We start from the raw sequence: 23,741 nt of genomic DNA on the forward strand, positions 1-23,741 counted from the left end.
GAGCAACCTACCTGTTACAAATTCATGAAAAACTCCGTAGCACAAAATTATACATTGTCCTCGCTTTAGAAGAAGAGAAATGACTGTTGTTCATAAAAGTAATTCAAAGGCAATAGGCAATGTGTCAAACGCAAGTGTGTTTTCGCTGACTACCATTACCAAAGACCACAACAAGCGGGCTATTTTCGTTTGAGTAGTTACCACTGGATAGCTAGTGCTAGCTACCTGTTAGGAAAATCAGGCTAAAAAAAACAAGGTAAACGCCCATTACAATAGATTTACTATTTTGACCACGCGAGAAATTTCACGGCGCTGTTATTCATTAAAATTCATAAAATCCTAGAGCGTTCTTCATCCACATTTTACAACAGAATTGAAACAAAAAGTATTTCGTCGTATTCCTTTTTGGTCCCTGTTGGCAGCGCGCAACAGACTAGGTTGCAGGATGGGCGAATCTCCGATTTTCTAGAAACACCGCCCCTCTGCTCATTCTCGGGTCTATTATCCAATCACACTCAACGTTTAAAATCGTGTTTTTAAACCCAGCCAACTGGACAGGTTCTTACATAAAATGTCCAGGAATATTAGTGGTCACTTCAGTGACACATCACTAAACGTTTGATCAGGGCGATTTTTTTTAATACACATGTCAATCAAGTGGCTTTTTACAGGATCATTGATGCAAGGGCTTTGACATATAGGCCTAATTGAACAATCTAAAGGTAATTTGGTGATCTGTGGAAGCCCGCTAAAAACGGTGGTGTGTGTGTGTGTGTGTGTGTGTGTGTGTGTGTGTGTGTGTGTGTGTGTGTGTGTGTGTGTGTGTGTGTGTGTGTGTGTGTGTGTGTGTGTGAGAGAGAGAGAGAGAGAGAGAGAGAGAGAGAGAGAGAGAGAGAGAGAGAGAGAGAGAGAGAGAGAGAGAGAGAGAGAGAGAGAGAGAGAGTGAGTACGTGACGCTATGTCTTGCCAGCTTCACAAAACCTAATTGAACTAACCTGGAGGATGCCAAAACTTTGTATTCTGCACTTTCATTCGGGTCTGGTACAGTGTATTGTAACCTACTATCCATAATGAGTCAAAGTGCAGAGCAGAGCACAGTCAACTCTTGTCAGAAAAGAGTGTCAGCTGAATGGAGGGCCTTGGTGTGATGGGCATAGCTGAGCTGGAATTCCTGTTCTCCTCTGGCTCTTTGACAAATAGCTTCCTGCATAGTCTGTAAAAAACAATACAATACATATTATCTAGAGAACCTCCTTCCATGTTCATATTATGTTAAGCTATCAGAACATTTTTGTATAGGCCTATTTCCACATCTCAGCGTATTTTCCTTGGCATGTCATAGATCATATTAGCTCTTTGAGCAAGATCCATAAATTGTTTTCTATACTCAGCTATTCTAAATATTCCAGTAGGATGTGAGATACCAAAAAATGCAGTGCTAGATGTTTTTCAACAGAAGTCATGTACGTAGGATCATGAGTAGGGGCCACATTCACACATTTCCCCCTCCTTCAGTTCTTGAATGGTTCCAACGTGTTCTTTAGTTGTAATATGGCACTTACCATTCACTGGCTGGATCCCTAACTGTATTATTGTGACATGTAGGGCATGGCAGACACATGGGACTCCATAATGCATGAAAAAGGCTCCACAGCTGATCCAGACAAAGACAAAGGGGGACAATGTTCTGTTTGCAGTCCACTCCAACAGAACAATAGAAGTGGGACAATAGGGGGACTCTTTTGACCCATTATGTGTTGAGGGCTCCCTAGCTTCAGAGAGAATCCATTGTTTAAAAAGCCGCTGGACCCTCAACCAGACAGTGCAGGCTTGAGCTTTATTTTTGAGGGGTTTGCATACTATGGTAGCAAAAACATATTAGTTTGTATGCTGTTTATTAATACACAATATGTATGGGACATTCATGATAGGTTTAGCAGTGTGAAATAGTATCACAGAGTTATACTGTGGGCATACTGTAGCAGCTTTAATTACTGCAGCCAAGTTGATTTAGAGCAACATTTTGTAGACTGAGCAATTGCTATGACTACTGAAGAAACACTGGTGTTTTTCCCTCACAAACAACAAATGGCATACAATTTCTCAATTTGTTAAATGGAATGACATTTGACTGATATAAAATGTTGAGTTACAATGCAGAAATAAAACTGAAGCGCTGAATGTACCCTCTCACAAAGTAAAAGCAAACAGTGATGTTTTCTAGGGCACACTTCCAAAGAACACTTAGCATTACCTCAGTTAGCATAGCTTCATGGCTTCCTATTACCCTGTTATAGGTTGAAACAGAATCAGGTGCTGAAGTAGGGCTTGTATATAACCCTAGTTTCTACCCAAAGAAGAGGGATATGAGGAGGTACATTTTTGATTTGATTTGATTTAACCTTTATTTAACTAGGCAAGTCAGTTAAGAACAAATTCTTATTTACAATGACATTCTACACCGGCCAAACCCGGACAACACTGGGCCAATTGTGCACCGCCCTATGGGACCCCCAATCACGGCCGGTTGTGATATAGCCTGGATTCAAATCAGGGTGTCTGTAATGACGCCTCTAGCACAGAAATGCAGTGCCTTAGATCGCTGCGCCACTCGGGATCCTAATACATATGATACAGTGAGGGAAAAAAGTATTTGATCCCTTGCTGATTTTGTACGTTTGCCCACTGACAAAGAAATGATCAGTCTATAATTTTAATGGTAGGTTTATTTGAACAGTGAGAGACAGAATAACAACAAAAAAATCCAGAAAAACGCATGTCAAAAATGTTATAAATTGATTTGCATTTTAATGAGGGATATAAGTACTTGACCCCCTCTCAATCAGAATGATTTCTGGCTCCCAGGTGTCTTTTATACAGGTAACGAGCTGAGATTAGGAGCACACTCTTAAAGGGAGTGCTCCTAATCTCAGCTTGTTACCTGTATAAGACACCGGTCCACAGAAGCAATCAATCAATCAGATTCCAAACTCTCCACCATGGCCAAGACCAAAGAGCTCTCCAAGGATGTCAGGGACAAGATTGTAGACCTACACAAGGCTGGAATTGGCCAGAAGACCATCGCCAAGCAGCTTGGTGAGAAGGTGACAATAGTTGGTACGATTATTCACAAATGGAAGAAACACAAAAGAACTGTCAATCTCCCTCGGCCTGGGGCTCCATGCAAGATCTCACCTCGTGGAGTTGCAATGATCATGAGAACGTTGAGGAATCAGCCCAGAACTACACGAGAGGATCTTGTCAATGATCTCAAGGCAGCTGGAACCATAGTCACCAAGAAAACAATTGGTAACACACTATGCCGTGAAGGACTGAAATCCTGCAGCGCCTGCAAGGTCCCCCTGCTCAAGAAAGCACATATACATGCCCATCTGAAGTTTGCCAATGAACATCTGAATGATTCAGAGGAGAACTGGGTGAAAGTGTTGTGGTCAGATGAGACCAAAATGGAGCTCTTTGGCATCAACTCAACTCACCGTGTTTGGAGGAGGAGAAATGCTGCCTATGACCCCAAGAACACCATCCCCACCGTCAAACATGGAGGTGGAAACATTATCCTTTGGGGGTGTTTTTCTGCTAAGGGGACAGGACAACTTCACCGCATCAAAGGGACGATGGACAGGGCCATGTACCGTCAAATCTTGGGTGAGAACCTCCTTCCCTCAGCCAGGGCCTTGAAAATGGGTCGTGGATGGGTATTCCAGCATGACAATGACCCAAAAAACACGGCCAAGGCAACAAAGGAGTGGCTCAAGAAGAAGCACATTAAGGTCCTGGAGTGGCCTAGCCAGTCTCCAGACCTTAATCCCATAGAAAATCTGTGGAGGGAGCTGAAGGTTCGAGTTGCCAAACGTCAGCCTCGAAACCTTAATGACTTGGAGAAGATCTACAAAGAGGAGTGGGACAAAATCCCTCCTGAGATGTGTGCAAACCTGGTGGCCAACTACAAAAAACATCTGACCTCTGTGATTGCCAACAAGGGTTTTGCCACCGAGTACTAAGTCATGTTTTGCAGAGGGGGTCAAATACTTATTTCCCTCATTAAAATGCAAATCAATTTATAACATTTTTGACATGCGTTTTTCTGGATTCTTTTGTTGTTATTCTGTCTCTCACTGTTCAAATAAACCTACCATTAAAATTATAGACTGATCATTTCTTTGTCAGTGGGCAAACGTACAAAATCAGCAGGGGACCAAATACTTTTTTCCCTCACTGTACATATAATCTTGAAATGAATATCTCTTGCGTTTAGACAGCCAATAAAAACAGTATTAGCCCATGAAGCTTACAATTCTGCCTTATCCCACACACTGCATTATGTGTGGTGGCTAAATACTGTTTTATTGAGTTCGTTCATCAATGAAAAAGTAAAAGGCTTTAGGTAGGTGACAGCAACACTGCTACAAGCATTGGAAGAGCCGATGTTGAACAAGTAGAGTTGGAACTGACCCACTGGGCACAAACTGGTTGAATCAACCTTGTTTCCACGTCCTTTCAACAAAACAATCCAATATGATGATGTTGAATCAATGTGGAAAACTGATTGGATTTGCCTCAAGTCATCAACATCAAGGAATTTCAGGATTTTTTTAACCTAACTTATACCCTAAATCCAAAGAATTCAATGGATTTTACCCTTTCAATTAACATTAGTTGACAAATAGATCAAACGTAAATAAAAACTAGACATTGAAATGACGTCTGTGACCACTTGGGAGTTGCACAATTGAATGAATCCCAACAAGAACCAATCAATGAAGCCCCCTGGCTACCTCTACTTGGAGCACGATATACAGTAGACAAAGTACAACCACAGTGTGTGTGTCTATCAAAGAACATATACAGTGTTTATCTGTCTGTCATAGTGTAACATTGTTTAGTCATTTAACATTCTAGTCATTTAGCAGACACTCTTTTCCAGAGCGACTTATCGGAGCAATTAGGGTTAAGTGCCTTGCTGAATCAACAGATTTTTCACCTAGTCAGCTCAGGGATTCAAACCAGCAACCTTTCAGTTACTTACTCGACACTCTTAAATGCTAGGCTACCTGCTACCCTAGGCTAAACTTGACTTTGACACCTCTCAAAAGGTAGAACAAAGAAACAATAAGCTAGGGAGTAAACACGTTCAATCTGTTGTCTAGGTAATCTGAAATGAAATCCATGTCGCTCTGTTTAAACGCCGACTCAGAGGCTTCATATGTCAAGCGCATACATGCGTGGCCATTCACAGGACCCAATTCCCATTTTGCTTTCTTTGTGCTGTCCCAGTCTACCTGTAGCCTACTTTCACTGCACGGCCCTGTCCTCTGTTCCCTCAGCGGAGCACTACAAAGCCCCAGCATAAGAACCCTGGCCGCCTCTTTGTCCCCTCTCCCTCTCACCGGATCCCGCTCCAAGGTGACAGACAATGCCTTGCAGGTTCCCAGGGTGGCGTGGGGGACATTTAGCGCAGGGGGTAAGTTAACCGACGTCCCCAAGTGCTGATGTTCGATAAGGGACATAGATTCACAGCACAATGGTAGCCATTGATCCTTCTGTATGACACATACACAGGCGAGACAAAATGCCCTGTAGTTCAGTGGAAGGGTGGCCTCCTACTAATCCCAACCTAAGATAATTGGGATAACTGATGCTCTTAGTGAAAGAGCAGTGTTTATCAGGCTGGAGTTCAGTTTGTATTTCAGGACCCACTCAAAGCCTGTGTTTCACAGATGTATAGTGGGAAAAAAGCTGAATGAGGGATGTGGATGTATAGGTGGGTCTTCTGAGTGTGTAAGCCAATCTCACCACCACACAACCTGCCACCTGGACTCTTATCAGTCTTCTCCACTTCCATCTTTCTATCTCACTTCTCTGTTTGCAGGATTATTATTCAGGTCACCCATCCGGGAGAGGGCCATTGACTGCAGGTGATCCATTATGTTTTACCCAGGATAACCTTATTATGGGGAAGTCAAGTGCTAGAAACTTTCCCAGCAGATACCACATTGTCAGATGTCACACCTTTTTTGGGGCAGAGTGTGTTTGAAAGTATAGGCCTACAGCATTCACAATGCTCACAGAACTCAGTAGTTGAACTGTATGTCAACGATCTTACCACAAACTACAGTGGTCTGCAAATGGAGGATTACAAAAGAGATCGAAGGGGACGGGGTTAAAGTGTGAAGTCAATGACTCCTGAAATACCTGAGAGAAGTAACGTGACGGTCAGTGAACGGAGAGGTCACCAACAGCCTGTATGGTCTCTCATTCTTTCAGTTGGCCCCTCATGCTGTGGTAATGACAGAGCAGCTGAGTGCCTGGAATTCATTCTAGATTAAGCCAATGTTTTTCTTAGATGTGTGTATTTGTATGTGTGGGTCGTGCATATGTTTATGTAATGTCTGTTTAGTTTTTCAAGTGATTAAGAGGCAAGTGTGCATGGCCACATGACAACTCTCCCCAAGTGCACGCTGTGTGAAGTGAAGCATGTTGGGAAGTGTAGTCCAGTGACATGCACAATTGACTTTTAGTCACACAGAGACAAATACACATCCCAGGAGAATATGGGGAGGCTAGTAAACGTACTCCACGAGTGGAGCACAGATTTCCTTTGAACATCTTGTACTCTATTCATTAGTTGGGAGATTAAAAGCATCCAACAGAAAAGCCTACAGACATGAGGAACAGCCTTATTACTGTAAACAACCTTCCAAAGTTAGGCCTGATAGATTTTCCCACAATGCAACAGTGTAAGACAGGTCACAACCACATTATTGTAAAACAAAATAACAACCTAAGTTTAAAGGAAATAATAATTGTATGAACCGAATAGCCAAACATACAACTAAGGGAGTGGACTAATAAATAACTAAATGGCTCAGAACAGGAGGAGAACTAACTGGTGACAGATGGCGAGAGAGAGTCCTGGCATTTTCATCCAAGTGCCCAGCTGACGCCCACACTGACTCATGGAACACAGGCTTGGAGTAGCAAAGAGAACCATTTGGCTCTCTAGTCTCCACCACACCACACCATCATCCAGCTGTCTGTCTCCAAGCTCCAACCGACCGTTGTGTTCGTTATGATTAGTGCCGACGACAGATGATTTGAGTTTAACGACACTTTCAGATCTGTCAGTGGGTGAAATGGGTGAAACCCTGAAAGGAATTTTAGATTTATTTGAATTTGTCTGTGATTATTTTTTGATGGTTTGGAGTTGATGTTTGGATAGAATACGTGCATAGAGGTTTTTGTCATAAGCTATTAGGGTTTCTTAGTACATTCATTATCCATATAAATCTGACAACACCGCACTGCAACACTGTTTAAAAGATCCTGAAAGCCATGCTAGTTATTGGTTCAAATTGTTTGAGTTCAGCTACATTTGCTGGAAGTTAAAGTAAAATCATTGTGGAAAATAAATAGGTCCACTGCATAGCTATTCGTTAGATGGAAGTGCTTGGTGAGTACTTATCTGGACATACAGTTCCTTTGTGATGTTCTTTTCACTCTCTTTGCTCTCTGGGCAGAAACACTTTGTTCCTATTACTTGACCCCTCTACACAACACACACAAACACCCACCCACACATTAGAGAGAAAACCAGGAGGTCTGGTTTGCACTAAAATCTACCCAATGGATCATTATTTTCCTGTTTCATTGTATATACTGTATAGCAACATACATGTTTGGATAGTCGTTGTTGACTATAGTCATTGAGACTGGTTGAGCTAACTTCGAGCTAATGCAAACCATGTTTTGTGGCTTTCCAGGATGGTTTCATGTTTGATTCCAAATTTGATCATAACATATAATGATTTACTAAGATAAAAGACAGAAAGACAAAGCGAGAGAAAGTCAACTTATGCCAGATAATAAACGGAGTTAGCTGAAATGACACTGAAACTAAACAGGCAGTGTTGTTTTGGATCAACAGCTGGGTAGAAAAGACATAAAATACATTTCAGGTGCTCCCTTTTTAGGTCAACATTCAACTCCTTCTTTAAACCTCTTCTCTTTCAATCGAAAGCACTCGGCCACTGACAACCCAGACACTTTCTCTTCACGGACACAGGCACAAATAATTTGTGATTCAAAATTGCATAGTTTATTTTTTTGTGCTTGGCACATATTAGATCATTGGGGACAACATTAGTATTTTACATATAAAGTTATAAATGCATATTATGTAAAAGCATATTATGTCAACAATGTAATATGATGTTTACAAAAACAACAGCATATGTAAAAAAAACAAACAAACAAAAAAAACATTCAGTTTGACTGTCTTAAAATTTGGCAATCAAGGTTGTACGTAACATGAATAACACAGATCTCATATTTTTTTTGCATGAAGCACATGCAAGGTGTGTCTCTTCTTACGAAATGAATAAACCAACAATAATCCTCAACAGAGCATGAAAGAAGATATGAGAAGGGAAGGCACTTGCTGCCACAAGTTGAAAACACTGCATCTCTGAACAACCCATGTATGTGTTGACTTCTCTTCAAATCTTGTACTTCACCTTTCCAATCTCACTTATGACACAGATATGCTGGAGGGAGGAAGAGAAAGAGTGTTGTTCCCCTCAGTCAGATGTTAAATCAAGCGAGCAACACTTTGATTGTTTATAGACCGTCACTGAAACATGTTTTAATCCCCCATGTTTACAGAACATAAATTAGTCATCTGTTGTGTTTTATCTGCTGGAGTGTTGAAAGACCATGGTGATGACGAGCCCTCAGAAGATAAATGTTTTGAGCTGATTAGAGATTGTGGAGGGATGTGAATTTGGGAATGCAAGGTCAGACTTTCCCCATATGACAGGAATCATCTCACCTCTCCATTATGCTAGTGCACTGAATTTTACATCATTTAAAGATTAAAAGTTCAAAGGTCATCCAAAGTCAATCTCAAACTGATAAATGAACACTTCCTTGATAACAATCATATGACTGTACTGATATGTAGCATGTGCTAACCGGTAATACTAATAGTCGTTAAGTGGGGAATTAAGATGACTCCCTCTGCCACATAAGCAGATCCTAACCCTAACATTCCTTTCTTCACCTTCCTTCCAATTTCTGTAATGAATACCACACACACACACACACACACACACACACACACACACACACACACACACACACACACACACACAAACACGCCAAAGGGGTGGTTGTGTGTCTGGGGTGCTGTGTTTCAGACAAATCTGAGTATCTCCTTGATACAGGTATTCATAATAGAGGTCAGGGCAGTACATTTAAAATAAGAATGCTGTAACTCAATTTAACATAGGAGTGTTGGCATGAGGCACAGCGCAAGAGGCCAGGAAAACATACAGGTATTCCAAAACATACAGTGCACACACACACCCCCGAACGCACACACTCTCGAACGCACACACTCTCAAAGGCCCATGCGCCCCAACAAGCACCCGCACACAAACACACACACGCACGCACAAACACACACACACACACACACACACACACACACACACACACACACACACACAGAGACACACACACACACAGAGACACACACACACACAGAGACACACACACACAGAGGATACCTGGGTGAGTTTAGATTTCAGGGAGAGAAGTGTCTCTTTGACTATGTTTACTCTCAGCTCCCGGCTCTTTCATCCCTTTCAAACAGCTCTTTAAACTAAAAGGTCATGTGTAGTTCAGAAATAAAAGTAAAGCCTTACATTCAGGTCACGAAAATACTCGTTGTAGTCCAAAGCATAGCCCACAACAAAACGGTTGGGAATTTCAAACCCCACATCTGTTGAGATAAATACAGACACAGAAAATTAGATATATGTAGAGAAGGCTTGAATAAACCATAAATTCAAACTTCAGTGCCAGGGGTTATATCAGGTCTGTATAACAGAGATTATTCTTGAAAAGTCTCACAATCAAACACCAAACTCAAACAAAGAACCTTGAAATTAATTAAACATTAAACATTTAAAATGCTACCTCATTCAAAACCACCTGGGCTTTAGACTGATATATGAGTAACATGACATGTACAGTATAAATCTGGTTCTGACGGATGAATGAAGGATGAGTGACATCCCGGATGGCATTAAACAGAGATGCACTTACAGTCTGGAAGGCTTCCAACCACATTAGAGACCCTTTTCACCAGCAGACTGAAACAGACGTGACAGTACAACCATTAACAAAGCTAATATCCACAATAATTTGCAATGAATCATGCAGAAGAGATTTGAACTCAGATGAAAAAAATGTACAGTGATACTACATAAGCAGTTCATGACTAGATTATAGTGAAGATGGCGATAGGGTAGCTATTGTTATCATTCAGACAGGAACAATACTGATTACGGAAGCTTCAAAGGGGGAAACTAAGGGCAAACAGTACAGTACCTATACCATTCTAAATCAAAACAATATTGTGCAATACATATGGATTGATTTATGAAAAAAAAATGCAATACTAACAGAGTTGTATTCAAGCAATGAAACACAATTGCAAACTTTACATAAAACAGAAGACAAATTCAAGTTGAAGTATGGTGACTGGAGGCACGCATATCTATAGTCCCTGCTGTAACTACGGAAGAGTGACATCTTGTTCCTGTGACAGCCCCCCGTGGACATGGAGAGCTGTGACAGACTGACTCACCCGGCGACCTTTACCATCTTGGGTTCAAAGGCCTCCACATGCTTCAGAAGGGCCTTCATTGTCTTTCCTGTGTCGACTATAGCCTAGAGGCAGGGGAAAAAAGAGGGATAGAGGGAGGGCCATGAATGTGGACTGCTCTCAGAAGAGAATGGATCGCAATAGCAAATCAACCAATAACATGCAGTATGCTATACCATAAATTAATCCATATAGATTTTCTACAGATATCAATGACAATGTTTTGCTTTGCTTTGAAATTGTTCCTTGAGATCTGAGATTAAGAACTACACTAATTATATAGAAGTACAGAACGCAATGTGACAAAATTCATGCAATTGTGTATGTGTGTCACACAGCCCATCTAGAATATTGATTGAATCTTAGATGCTGTTATTCCTCTAGAGTGGGGATAAACAGCCATCATGTGGTGAAGGCCTAGTGTTTATGCATGGATGACATCAGTCTGGAAACTTTCACATCTGAAACATCTCAAAGGGGGGAAAAAAATACAAAAAAGAGAGGTCTGGCCTATGTGCACCAGGAGGTTGAAGGGTAGGAGGAAAACTATTAATTTAAAGCAATTATTGCCTGTATGCAATGATAGGCATGTTATATGTTATGATGTAATCTATGCAATTTATCAATCCCTTGCCATTTGGCTGTTATTGCATAATTTAAGACCTGATTATCAAAATAGTGAATGAGAATAAGTGAAGAAATGCAATATTTTCATATTTAAATTTCAGATTTATTTATAAGCAGGAGGGAAGATGGCATATTTATAGGCCTACTGTACAATAAGCCTGAATATAGATCAAATCTAATCTAATTGTATTCATCACATACAATGCTGTGAAAAAGTATTTTCCCCCTATCTCATTTTCTCAACTTTTGCATATTTTTGATACTGAATGTTAGCAGATCTTCAACCAAAACCTAATATTAGATCAAGTGAACCTGAGTGAACAAATAACACAACAATGATTTACTTATTTAATTTATTTCATAAAGATATGCCACACCTAATGCACCTGTGTGAAAAAGTAATTGCCCCCTTACACTCAATAACGTGTTGTGCCACCTTCAGCTGCAATGACACCAACCGAATGCTTCCTGTAGTTGATCAGTCTCTCATGTCGCTGTGGAGGAGTTTTGGCTGACTCTTGCATGCAGAACTGCTTTAACTCAGCAACATTTGTGGGTTTTCAAGCATGAACTGCTTGTTTCAAGTCTTGTCACAACATCTCAATTGGGATTAGGTCTGAACTTTGACTAGGCCATTCCAAAACTTCAAATTTGTTGCTTTTTAACCATTTTCATGTAGAGTTGATTGTGTGTTTTGGATCATTGTGTTGCTGCATGACCCAGCTGCGCTTCAGCTTCAGCTCACAGACAAATGGCCTGACATTCTCCTGTAGAATTCTCTGATACGGAGCAGAATTCATGGTTCCTTCTAAGGCAAGTCGTCTAGGTCCTGAGGCAGCAAAGCATCCCCAAACCATCACACTACCACCACCATGCTTGACTGTTGGTAAAAGTTTGTTACTGTGGAATGCAGTTTTTGGTTTTCGCAAGGCATAATGGGACCCATGTCATCTAAAAAGTTAAACTTTTGACTCATCTGTCCATAGAACATTCTTCCAAGAGTCTTGATGATCTTCCAGGTGCTTCTTTGGAAAACTTGAGTCAACTTTTTGGATGAGACGGGTCCTGTTATATCTGGCTAAAACCTAACACTGCGTTCGACAGTAAGAACCTCATACCAACGGTCAACATAGTGGTGGTAGTTTGATGGTTTGCTGCCTCAGGACCTAGACGGCTTGCCTTAATAGAAGGAATCATGAATTCTGCTCTGTATCAGAGGATTCCACAGGAGAATGAGCTGAAGTGCAGCTGGGTCAGACAATGATCCAAAACACACAATCAACTCTACATGAAAATGGTTAAAAAGCAACCAATTTGACATTTTGCAATGGCCTAGGCAAAGTCCAGACCTAATCCCAATTAAGATGTTGTGGAAGGACTTGAAACAAGCAGTTCATGCTTGAAAACCCACAAATGTCACTGAGTTAAAGCAGTTCTGTATGCAAGAGTCGGCCAAAATTCCTCAACAGCGATGTGAGATGCTGATCAACAACTACAGGAAGTATTTGGATGCAGTCATTGCAGCTAAAGGTGGCACAACCAGTTATTGAGTGTAAGGGAGCAATTACTTTTTCACACAGTGGAATTGGATGTTGCATAACTTTGTTAATTAAATAAAATAAGTATCAATGTTTTGTAAACTCATGTTCCCTTTATCTAATATTAGGTTTTGGTTGAAGATCTGATAACATTCAGTATCAAAATCATGTAAAAATAGAGAACAATCAGTAAGTTGGCAAATACTTTTTCCCGGAACTGCACTTTGTAAACAACAGGAGTGGACTAACAGTGAAATGCTTACTTAAGGGCCCTTCCCAACAATGCAGAGAGAAATCATTTTAAAAAGACAAACACGTAATAATAGATACACAATGAGTAACGATAACTTGGCTATGTACAAGTGGTACCAATACCGAGTCGAAGTGCAGGGGTACGAGGTAATTGAGGTAGACACTGGATGTACATATAACTAGGAATAAAGTGACATATAATAAACAGTAGCAGCAGCTGATGTGATGATTCAAAAAAGTTAGTGCATGAAGGGCCGATGCAGATAGTCTGGGTAGCTATTTGGTTAGCTGTTTAACTAACTATTTAGCAGTCTTATAGCTTGTGGGTGGAAGCTGTTCAAGGTCCTGTTGGTTCCAGACTTGGTGCATCGGTACTGCTTGCCTTGCAGTAGCAGAGTGAACAGTCTATGACTTGGGTGGCTGGAGTCTATGACAATTTTTATCAACTTTATTCAAGGCATCAAGGCAAATTCAAGGCATTTGCAATACTGTACCATGAGATGATGCAGTCACTTACCTCTACAATCAAGACATTCTTTGTGCCATGTAAAAAAAAAGAAGAGAGAAACACATTTTTAATATCTCTGAACTGCAACATCACAACAACTTCCATTCAAACATAGGGGCAAATACTTGGGAGTTTGACTTCTCACTTCTTAGACTGTAGCTATAGTGACAATCTTGGATCTAATTTTAGTCCCTTAGAGACACACAGACATGTCATTATACTCCCTCATAATGTACGGTTGTTCCTAACATTGTGCCAAAGGCACTTCCAAATGTCTTAGACAGTAAAGATAATTACAGTCGGACACTTTCTCTGGTGCAGGGGTTCAAATGACAGCTTTTCCCCCCGTGGCTGTGTATGAGGCTCTTTGTCTGGCTGGTGGAGTGTATCTATGGTTTGAGGCGAGTGCTCTGAGAGAATGCAGGCAGGAGGCCAATGTTGTGGGCCTACACACTACACCTGAACCGTGTTATGTAACACTATGAACAGGGAGTAAGGATACGTAACTATGCTGAACAAAAATATAAACGCAACAGCAACAATTTCAACGATTTTACTGAATTAAAGTTCAGATGAGGAAATCAGTCAACTGAAATTAATTAATTAGGCCCTAATCTTTGGATTTTACAACTGGGAATAGAGATATGCATCTGTTGGGCACAGATACCTTGAAAAAAATGGGCCTCATAATGGGCCTCAGGATCTCGTCACAGTATTTTTTCTATCGATAAAATGCAACTGTGTTTGTTGTCCGTAGCTTATGGCTGCCCATACCATAACCCCACCGCCACCATGGGACACTCTGTTCACAACGTTGACATCAGCAAACCGCTCGCCCACATGACGCCACACACATGGTCTGCGGTTGTGAGACTGGTTGGTTGTAGTGCCAAATTCTCTAAAACTACATTGGAAGCGGCTTATGGTAAAGAAATGAACATTAAACTATCTGGCAACAGCTCCGCTGGACATTCCTGCAGTCAGCATGCCAATTGCACGCGCCCTCAAAACTTGAGACATCTGTGGCATTGTGTTGTGTGACAAAACGGCACATTTTAGAGTGGCTTTTTCTTTTCCCTAGCCCAAGGTGCACCTGTGTAATGCTCATGCTGTTTAATCAGCTTCTTGATATGCAACACTTGTCAGATGGATGGATTATCTTGGCAAAGGAGAAATGCTCACTAACAGGGATGTAAACAACTTCGTGCACAACATTTGAGAGAAATAAGCTTTTTGTGAGTATGGAACATTTCTGGGATCTTTTATTTTAGCTCATGAAACATGGGACCAACACTTTACATGTTGCATTCATATTTTTGTTTAGTGAAGTAGAGAGAGAGAGAACATGGAAACCTTGAGCAGAACTAACCTGCTTTGCCACATGGAAAAGATGTGCACAAAACAGCCTCAAACAACCACATTAGTGATTTTTATATGACCTTATTCGATATGGATTACATTTCCCCTCAAGAATGTTAAAGATACGAAACACAAACACTTGGAGGTAACAGGTGCATTATTCTACCAGACAATGTGCTACATCATTCTAACCCCCTCCACTACTCCCAAAGGCTTTTGCCCTCATACTGCTATCGGTCCTATTGCTGAAATCCCAAATAAAATCCTGTACATGCCTCCCTTCTGTTGATGATGGACTGGGAAGGGAGGTAGGCTATAGAAACTCAACCCCATGCAGAGATTCCTGCAAAATCAAGTCATTTGACAGATCTGTTCTTGAACCTATCCAGCCAACCTCCCAACTTACATATTTGCAGCAGTGTTATGCATTTTAACTTTAACACTCCTCGACTTTCCATGATGACATTTGGGATTAGGAAAAGCAAGTGCTGTAAATGGTATGCCATTGCCAATAATGCTAGTTGACGGTTGGCCAGAGTCCACGTGCCTAATAACTGGCACCCCTTATGACTGGCACATGCCCCAATGACTGGCACCACTCAGCTGTGCCATGGGGTGACGACATGACACTGAGATGGCAGCCATTTAGTGAAGATTGATGTCGGCCATCTAGTTACCCATAGTGAAGATTAATGTTCCTGACTTGCGTAAATTTGCTGGGTTAGACAGACAGGTATTCTTGTTGACCTCCTAACCCTAAGCAAAAACAAATCTTAGGTAAGGTTTTTGCCTATTCAGTTGTATGTAAAAAAAATATAATTCTCATGACATCGCCTGCTGTCCTCTTCTGACTCCTAAAATATACCTTGCTACTGAGATAGAATGTAGTCTTACAGCACATAGTTACTGTCTCTATCTAGATGGGGGCGTCAATTCCAACACCACTCACATGCCATCCTCTTGAGCACCCTTGACTTAAACTCCATTAAATCTTTCATTGACTTTTATATGGGGTAGGCTACAGTGTGGGGTGGATGATGGTCCACCAAAACCCTATTTTTCATCGTCAAGTATTTCCTCAGGAAGAGGATATTCCTGGTGCAACCATTCCTGTACTGTCCGCAGGACTAGATTAGTGATTCATTCTCAACCTGGTGTTGGCTGCACCACACTGACAAAGTGACTCTTATGAAGGGTACACAAAGAGGACGGTTGTCGGGGAAGACCCAAAAATGTATGACGCTCCGAATGAACGCAGGATGACACCCAGTCACTGGGTTCACTCTCTTTGCTCCAGTCCAGAAATGTAGTTCAGTAGACACAGTTTTACACAGGAATGTCTTAAACTGTCTGTCTCTTATGGAAGGACCTAGCCCTGGCCTCACGCCATAGAGTCAAAAGATGTATTTTCATTAAATGGATCTACTATGCCTTGTGGTGATTCGTTGGGACCACTCCTTAGACATAGAGGGCCACACCTATGTGAAATATACCAGGGTAGTTCATCCTTCAGCTCAATCTTCTTATATCTTCTTATAGATCGTATACCTGATCTGAATGTCTTTAAAGTGTGTATGTGTCTTTCTCATTCTTCCTTCACCACCCAAATGAGCACACTGATGCATTTCCAAGAGCCCCGTCGACGCTCAACTGCAGAGCAGAGAGCTCCCCCTTGTGGCTAGTTTTGACCTTATATCAAAAACTTTCTTAACGCTCAAATTCTTTAGAACAAAGTGTATCTGAATGCATAGAATCTAATTTCCCAGAGAGGGATAAAAATGGAAAGATTATTTACAGAAATAAACCTGGTTTGAACAAATGTCCATATAAAATTATTAAAATGTATTTAGGCATGTACATACCTTACCTCGTAGAACAGATAGATCTTGACTTCCTATTATGTGCAGGTCCTCTGTTGATTGGTCATTCTAGAGAAGAAGAAAAAAACTTTCTTGAGTGTGTGAATAGTCACCATTCTGTCCTGGACAGAGGCAAGACACAGATAAACTCACAGAGATGTCCTCAAACATGACATCCAGGATGACTACGCTGCACAGATCAGTGAATTTTCCATGACGGTGACTGTCTAGTGTCTACGTAATCACTATCATTTAGACAGTAAGGCTTTAGATGGAATGGAAAAAGGCCAGAATGAAGGGCAGTAACAATGGAGCTAATACAGACACTCATTCAGGTCAGCTCAATTCTACAATCATGCTGGAGTCAGATATTTCAGATGCTGAGTTAGCCAAAATACAAAATCCCAAGTGAAAGGGAAAGGGGATGTCAAGTCAGTTGTACAACTGAATGCATTCAACTGAAATTGGTCTTGTGCATTTAACCCAACCCCTCAATCAGAAATGTGCGGGGGCTGCCTTAAATCGATGTGACATAAATGCATGGCCTTTCATAGGAGTATAGCGAACAATGAGGGGACTGAAAAAGTAATAATTTACAATAATTTCTCATTTCACGTTTAATTTCCTTAAACTAATTTCCTAACGCTCATATCGAACCATCCTAAAGTACACTATATATACACAAAAGGTATGTGGACACCCCTTCAAATTTGTGGATTCGGCTATTTCAGCCACACCCGTTGCTGACAGGTATGTAAAATCGAGCACACAGCCATGCAATCTCCATAGACAAACATTGACAGTAGAATGGCCCATACTGAAGGCACCGTCATAGGATGCCACCTTTCCAACAAGTCAGTTCGTCAAATTTCTGCCCAGCTCGAGCTGTCCCGGTCAACTGTAAGTGCTGTTATTGTGAAGTGGAAACGTCTAGGAGCAACAACGGCTCAGCCGCAAAGTGGTAGGCCACATAAACTCACGGAATGAGACCGACGAGTGCTGAAGCGTGTAGCGCATAAAAATCGTCTGTCCTTGATTGCAACACTCACTACCGAGTTCCAAACTGCCTCTGGAAGCAACGTCAGCACAAGAACTGTTCGTTGGGAGCTTCATGAAATGGGTTTCAATGGCCGAGCATCCGCACACAAGCCTAAGATCACCATGCGCAATGCCAAGCGTCGGCTGGAGTGGTGTAAAGCTCGCCAACATTGGATTCTGGAGCAGTGGAAACGTGTTCTCTGCAGTGAGGAATCATGCTTCACCATCTGGCAGTTTGATGGATGAATATGGGTTTGGCGGATGCCAGGAGAACGCTACCTGCTCCAATGCATAGTGCCAAGTGTAAAGTAATGGTCTGGGGCTGTTTTCATTTTTCGGGCTAGGCCCCTTAGTTACAGTGAAGGGAAATCTTAACGCTACAGAATACAATGACATTCTAGACGATTCTGTGCTTCCAACTTCGTGGCAACAGTTTGGGGAAGGCCCTTTCCTGTTTCAGCATGACAATGCCCCCATGCACAAAGCGAGGTCCATACAGAAATTGTTGGTCGAGATCGGTGTGGAAAAACTTAACTGGCCTACACAGAGCACTGACCTCAACCCCATCGAACACCGTTGGGATGAATTGGAACACCGACTGCGAGCCAGACCTAATTGCCCAACATCAGTGCCCGACCTCACTAATGCTCTTGTGGCTGAATGGAAGCAAGTCCCTGCTGCAATGTTCCAACATCTAGTGGAAAGCCTACCCAGAATAGGGTAGGTTATTATAGCAGCAAAATGGGGACCAACTCCAAGCATGTGTCCACATACTTTTGGTCATGTAGTGTATCTCAAATTGATTGTGTAGCTCAACAAAGTCAGAGGGAGGCCTACATATTTTTGCCTAATCCAATGAAATCCGTAAATAAAAGGAAGTGACATACATACACAGACAGACTACATACACAGACAAGCTATATACTCTTCCATCTCCAAACATGAACCAATTATTAATAACAGAAACAACAGGTTGCTTCGATTTCTATTTTCCTCTCTTATGTTGAATAAGTATTTTCGTAACTGTTCTGGTCGGAAGTCAGCGCTAAAAGAACATGACAATTTCGAGGTTTGAATGTTATACATTGAGGATACAGCATCTGAACAGGCCTCCCAGTTGTTCTGCTGAAGGGAAGCCCAGCTGCATAAACAATACATGCTGAAGATTTCAAAGGACAAATAAATAGGATATTGTGGGACCAACCAAGGTGCTCCTCAACTACATTAAACTAGAGAACCTCATATTCACTACGTTTATCTTTAACTTCATCACAAGCGATTGATAAATGATGTGATGATAGAGCCTTTCAAAAGACTCTTAAAAGAACTTGATGCGCTGTTGTTCACTGTACATTATTTACACTCGATGATTGACTACTGTTGTTGTTGTTGTTGTGTGAGGGTCGGGTTACATACCAGGTAGCTCTTAAGCCTAATAAACTCCACTCTGGTCTCCAGGTGCTTGTTGGAGTTGCGGCATTGTACCTTAATGAACTCCACCAGGTCGGAACAGAACTTGTACCCTCCCTTCAGTACACACAGCACCACCATGTCATGATCCCCAATGTCATCCATGATGTGTCGGGCCAGGCGCTCCGTCCTACAGTACAAATCATGTTAGACCTTCCCAGGAAACCACAATTACACAGACAGAGCAGTGTGTGTGTGTGTAATTACATTTCGGGGTCACATGATACCACAGAGTTGATGCTTTATCACTAATTGCCAAGGCATGCAGTGTGTATGATGCGCGCGCACACACACACACACACACACACACAGTTATCGTTTATTGGGTACTTTCACTACACAGTTCTCAACTCAATGACTTCTTGAAGTCCTCCAAACCTCCCTGGTTGGTAAAAATGTGGCATGCACCAGCATTCCTTTCCACATGAGGTAGAAAATCTGAACTGTGAACCCAGGCCAATGAGTGCACCAGGAGAAGACCAATAAAGTGGGTCAAGTCAAGTGATAAAGATAAAAACGGGGGTGCTATTCCTATTTAAGATCATCCTTTAAGCACAGTAATGTAGTAACGTATGTTCCATATTGTAACTACAAAAACATAAGTGGAATAGTAGATTGGCTTCTGATCATCTCAGCAAGTTGGTGAAAAGGTTTGTATGAATTCCCTCCAGATTATAAAATAAATATTACCTGTCCATGATAACCCCATGTGGAATGTAGACACTCTCTATATCTTCGCGGTAATGCTCTGGATAAGTGAAGAGCTCTAAACTGTATCCGGGCCAATCATCTTTAATCTAAGATATGATAAACAAAGATATGAAACACTTGCAAAGTTATGATACATTTATTCATGAAATATTCCCATAGGCTATATCTGTAAGTAGCCTATCAATTTAAAAAGTCCATGATCTGAGGACAGTACTTGATCGACTGAAATCAGCTGGAGCTGATTTCAGTCGATCAAGTACTGTCCTCAGATCATGGACTGGACTCAGATCAAGTTACTCAAGAAAACAAATCACGATAGGATAAATATTGGTATATTACAATAGACCACTACAAAACAAAGTCTGAAGCTTTTTACCACAATTCCTCCTTCCAGTCCCGTCGCTCTGGATGGAACGCATTCTGCCATGATGTTTTCCGCGATAAGAGAGTTGAAGTAAAAATTCAGTCAGCAGACAAGGAATGAAGGGGAGCGAAAAAATTACTACAATCACATGCAAGATAACGGTGAAGTGTTCCTCGAAGTAAACCCACCCTGTATTATAACAACTTTTCCACTTTATAAAGAGAGATTATTTGTGCAATTTTAGGCTGAAACTCAAAACTAGCCAACAAGTCAAGCATGCTGTGGTCATGCTAAAGTCATTAGTGTGACTAAAAAGAGGTCGTTGTTGTTTTCCAGTCCTTCTGAATAAACCACCGAATGGCACAATTAGATCCACGGGGGTGGATAATCAGCTGCATGGGATTTCATGTAGTAGTTTTCCTGTAGGCTGCTTGCTAAAAAGGAAAAGTTAATAATTTGGTTCAATAAACTGGCAAAGGACCAGATAAGTATAGGCTCATTCAAGGCTCTTGTACAATGACCTACAAGGATTACATCATAACGTAGTATGTAGTAATATTTAGAAACTGTTGTAAGCAGATTTTCAAAAATATATTTAAATATAGTGCAGAGTTAATTTAGTTTTTCCAAAACAATGTGAAATCATAGACAGGGACAGTGAGAGGGATATGACAATTTGCCAGACAATTTCATATCTAGCACTCAGGGCATGTTTTTTTTCCTCACTGAATATCTGTTTACAATTCTGGCATTTGCCATTGAGACTTAAGAGGTCCCATGTGTGTTAGTTGTTGTTGGCGATGTAGATGGCCTTGTATCGCTCGATGAGGTCAATGTCCCTCTCCAGCTGCTTCATCTCCAGCTCCAGACTCTCCTTGCAGTACTTCTTGGGGGTGGTGTCCATGACAACAGAGTCCCTGGTACTGATGGTGCAGCTCCCCCCAGTTCTTCTTCAAGCCCCGGACAGAGAATGACCCATCAATAACACAGGCAAGGAAGATGAGCTTTCCATTCTTGATCAAGAACAATTAATTATCAATAAGCCCATGTATGTCAGCGTAATGGGAATGTCTTTCTGGGAAATGTCGCTCTCAAACCCCTTTGAATGTATGCTGGTGCTTAACAGAATTTTTAAGCCTATTCATCATTTGACACATTGATCAAATATTGAACCTTATCTAAATGACTGATCAGCTAAAACACATATATTAATGTAATACATCTTTATGATCTATTCTAGGACAGATTCTATTGGCTTGGTTCTAAGGACCTATGTGGTTTACCTGTGTGATGTTTTTTTTCGCTCATCCTCAGAGAGCTGTATAATGGCGCCCTGTCTCATGCTGTCACACCCTGATCTGTTTCACCTGTCCTTGTGATTGTCTCCCCCCCTCCAGGTGTCGCCCATCTACCCCATTATCCCCTGTGTATTTATACCTGTGTTCTCTGTTTGTCCGTTGCCAGTTCGTCTTGTTTGTCAAGTCAACCAGTGTTTTTGTTCTCACCTCCTGCTTTTCCCAGTCTCTCTTTTTCTCGTCCTCCTGGTTTTGACCCTTGCACATCCTAACTCAGATCCGCCTGCATGACCACTGCCTGTCCCTGAGCCTTCCTGCCGACCTGTACCTTGCCCCACCTCTGAATTGTTGACCTCTGCCTACCCTGAGCCTGCCGTCCGGTACCGTTGCCCCACCTCTGGTTTACTGACCCCTGCCTGCCTTGACCTGCCCCTGTTGGAATATTAAACCATTGTCAATTCAACGTGTCTGCATCCGGGTCTTACCTTAATTCCTGATACATGATTATTGACATAGCTCTCATACTTGTCCTGAGCCCTCCTCACCTCATCAGCATGCTGCTGCAGGTACTCAGGGTTCTTTCCAAAGTCCTAGGGAGGGGATGGGCAAATAGTTATGCTAGGTGCCTCTTCAGTTCAATTCAAATTGATTGAGTGTCCAGTCTTGGTGCAATAAGCGTATTTTCTTTGACTAGCACAAAAAATTCACTACCTGCTTGACAGACAAAGCGAAAGTAGTCTTTTCATATGTAGTGATGTACTTTGACCAGTCCTCAATTTTCCAGGAGCTGTTTGTCTCCAGTTTTAGTGTCGGTGTAGATAGGCTGTGGCTTCCTTAGCACTGCCATGATGTTCTCAAAAGGCTCCCGAGTGGCGCAGCGGTCTAAGGCACTGCATCTCAGTGCTACAGGTGTCACTACAGACCCTGGTTCAATCCTGAGCTGTATCACAACTGACTGTGATTGGCAGTCCCATAGGGCAGAGCACAATTAGCCCAGCATCATCCAGGTTAGGGGAGGTTTTGGTCAGGGTAGGCCGTCATTGTAAAATATGAATTTGTTCTTAACTGACTTGTCTAGTTAAATAAAGTTTTAATAAACATTTTAAAAGCATATGTCTTTACAAAGTCCCTTTTGGAGTGAATAGCGATAATTCTGCTTTGGCTGCTATTTGTGTTTTCTTGAAAGTATCATACAAATATGAAAAAGTTTCTCTAGTGGTGTAAAAATATAAACACAGAATTAGATTAAGGAAATGACCTCAAGTGATACTGAGATGTAATCTCGCCCTATTGCTTACTTTCAGTAAGTTTGGGTTCCTTGGAGTGCTCGAGCAGATATTTCTCTGGAGAGGGCACATCTACTTTTGTTGGCCCCAGTTTTGTTTGAAACCTTATTCATACTTTTCGCATGCTTAACTTGTTCCCTAAACATTGATATAACCTGACAATGGAATAATAAAAGAGAAGATATAGTACAGTAGCTAGATCATTTCAGGACATGAGTGCAAAAATCTGTCAGAAGCCCAGTGCACAGTGGTGCAGTCTTTTTCACTGTGCAGGTTGTGGCAACAAAGTATCCTCACACACATTCCCAATCTCACACACATTCCCAATCCCCCACATAGGTTTAAGAAAAATATTAAGATAGCTAACGTTAGATACAGTAGATATGCCCATGGGCTGTGTGCAATGCAAATAAGTATACATAGCTAGCTAACGTTATACAGTTACTTTGTTAGCTATTAGTAGTTCACAGTGTGGGAAGAATATTCATCTTGTTTCTACCTTTCCTTATAAAGTGAGAGGTAAAATCCTCCATCTAAGATTTGAATGCAATCTGCGTTTCATCCGTTTTGCCTTCTCCCCGTTTACATGTAACACGGTACTTACGAAATACAGTTTGTCCCTTTACTTTTCCCGTACAATGTGTGACAATGCGAAAACTATGCCATATACAGTGATTCGAGTTGTGGCCAATGAATAATGGTAAAAGGCCAGCAACACTCCGTATTATTCAGAGCGCAATTAAA

At 41.5% G+C, this 23,741-nt stretch overlaps 2 protein-coding genes across 4 annotated transcripts in view; both read right to left on the reverse strand.

The window, feature by feature from the left end:
- Window positions 1–443, reverse strand: part of arhgap21a (Rho GTPase activating protein 21a) — a 106,602-nt gene extending 106,159 nt beyond the window's left edge. The window contains exon 1 of the mRNA XM_014180994.2: window positions 12–443. The gene's annotated coding sequence lies outside the window, so the exon portion shown is untranslated. The remainder of the gene's footprint in view (window positions 1–11) is intronic.
- Window positions 444–8,093: 7,650 nt separating this feature from the next.
- LOC106590221 (hypoxanthine-guanine phosphoribosyltransferase) lies at window positions 8,094–22,694 on the reverse strand. Of its 3 annotated transcripts, XM_014180995.2 has the most exons (11): window positions 22,423–22,693; window positions 22,197–22,301; window positions 20,429–21,366; window positions 20,032–20,138; window positions 19,288–19,471; window positions 16,837–16,902; window positions 13,625–13,642; window positions 10,673–10,755; window positions 10,129–10,175; window positions 9,726–9,802; window positions 8,094–8,564 (listed from the first exon to the last, which is right to left on the reverse strand). In XM_014180995.2, the coding sequence occupies exons 3-11, from the start codon at window positions 20,477–20,479 to the stop codon at window positions 8,517–8,519; spliced, it is 681 nt and encodes a 226-aa protein (XP_014036470.1). In that variant the 5' UTR covers window positions 20,480–21,366; window positions 22,197–22,301; window positions 22,423–22,693; the 3' UTR covers window positions 8,094–8,516. The 3 variants fall into 3 exon arrangements, with proteins under 3 accessions (XP_014036470.1, XP_014036473.1, XP_014036472.1); XM_014180998.2 differs by having other exon boundaries at window positions 19,357–19,471; window positions 20,429–22,301; window positions 22,423–22,694; XM_014180997.2 differs by lacking the exons at window positions 22,197–22,301; window positions 22,423–22,693 and having other exon boundaries at window positions 20,429–21,833.
- Between the last annotated feature and the right edge of the window lie 1,047 nt (window positions 22,695–23,741).

This window comes from Salmo salar, chromosome ssa29, assembly GCF_905237065.1.
Source record: "Salmo salar chromosome ssa29, Ssal_v3.1, whole genome shotgun sequence".
Lineage (NCBI taxonomy): Eukaryota > Metazoa > Chordata > Actinopteri > Salmoniformes > Salmonidae > Salmo > Salmo salar.

Excerpts from the sequence above, each read along its gene's own strand:
- LOC106590221 (XM_014180995.2), bottom strand. The coding sequence starts at position 20,479 with ATGGCAGAATGCGTTCCATCCAGAGCGACGGGACTGGAAGGAGGAATT. Across the intron at positions 10,176-10,672 it reads AAGATGGTAAAGGTCGCCGG|TCTGCTGGTGAAAAGGGTCT; the intron begins GTGAGTCAGTCT and ends CGTCTGTTTCAG. Across the intron at positions 8,565-9,725 it reads AGTATTTTCGTGACCTGAAT|CATATCTGTGTCATAAGTGA; the intron begins GTAAGGCTTTAC and ends TCCTCCCTCCAG.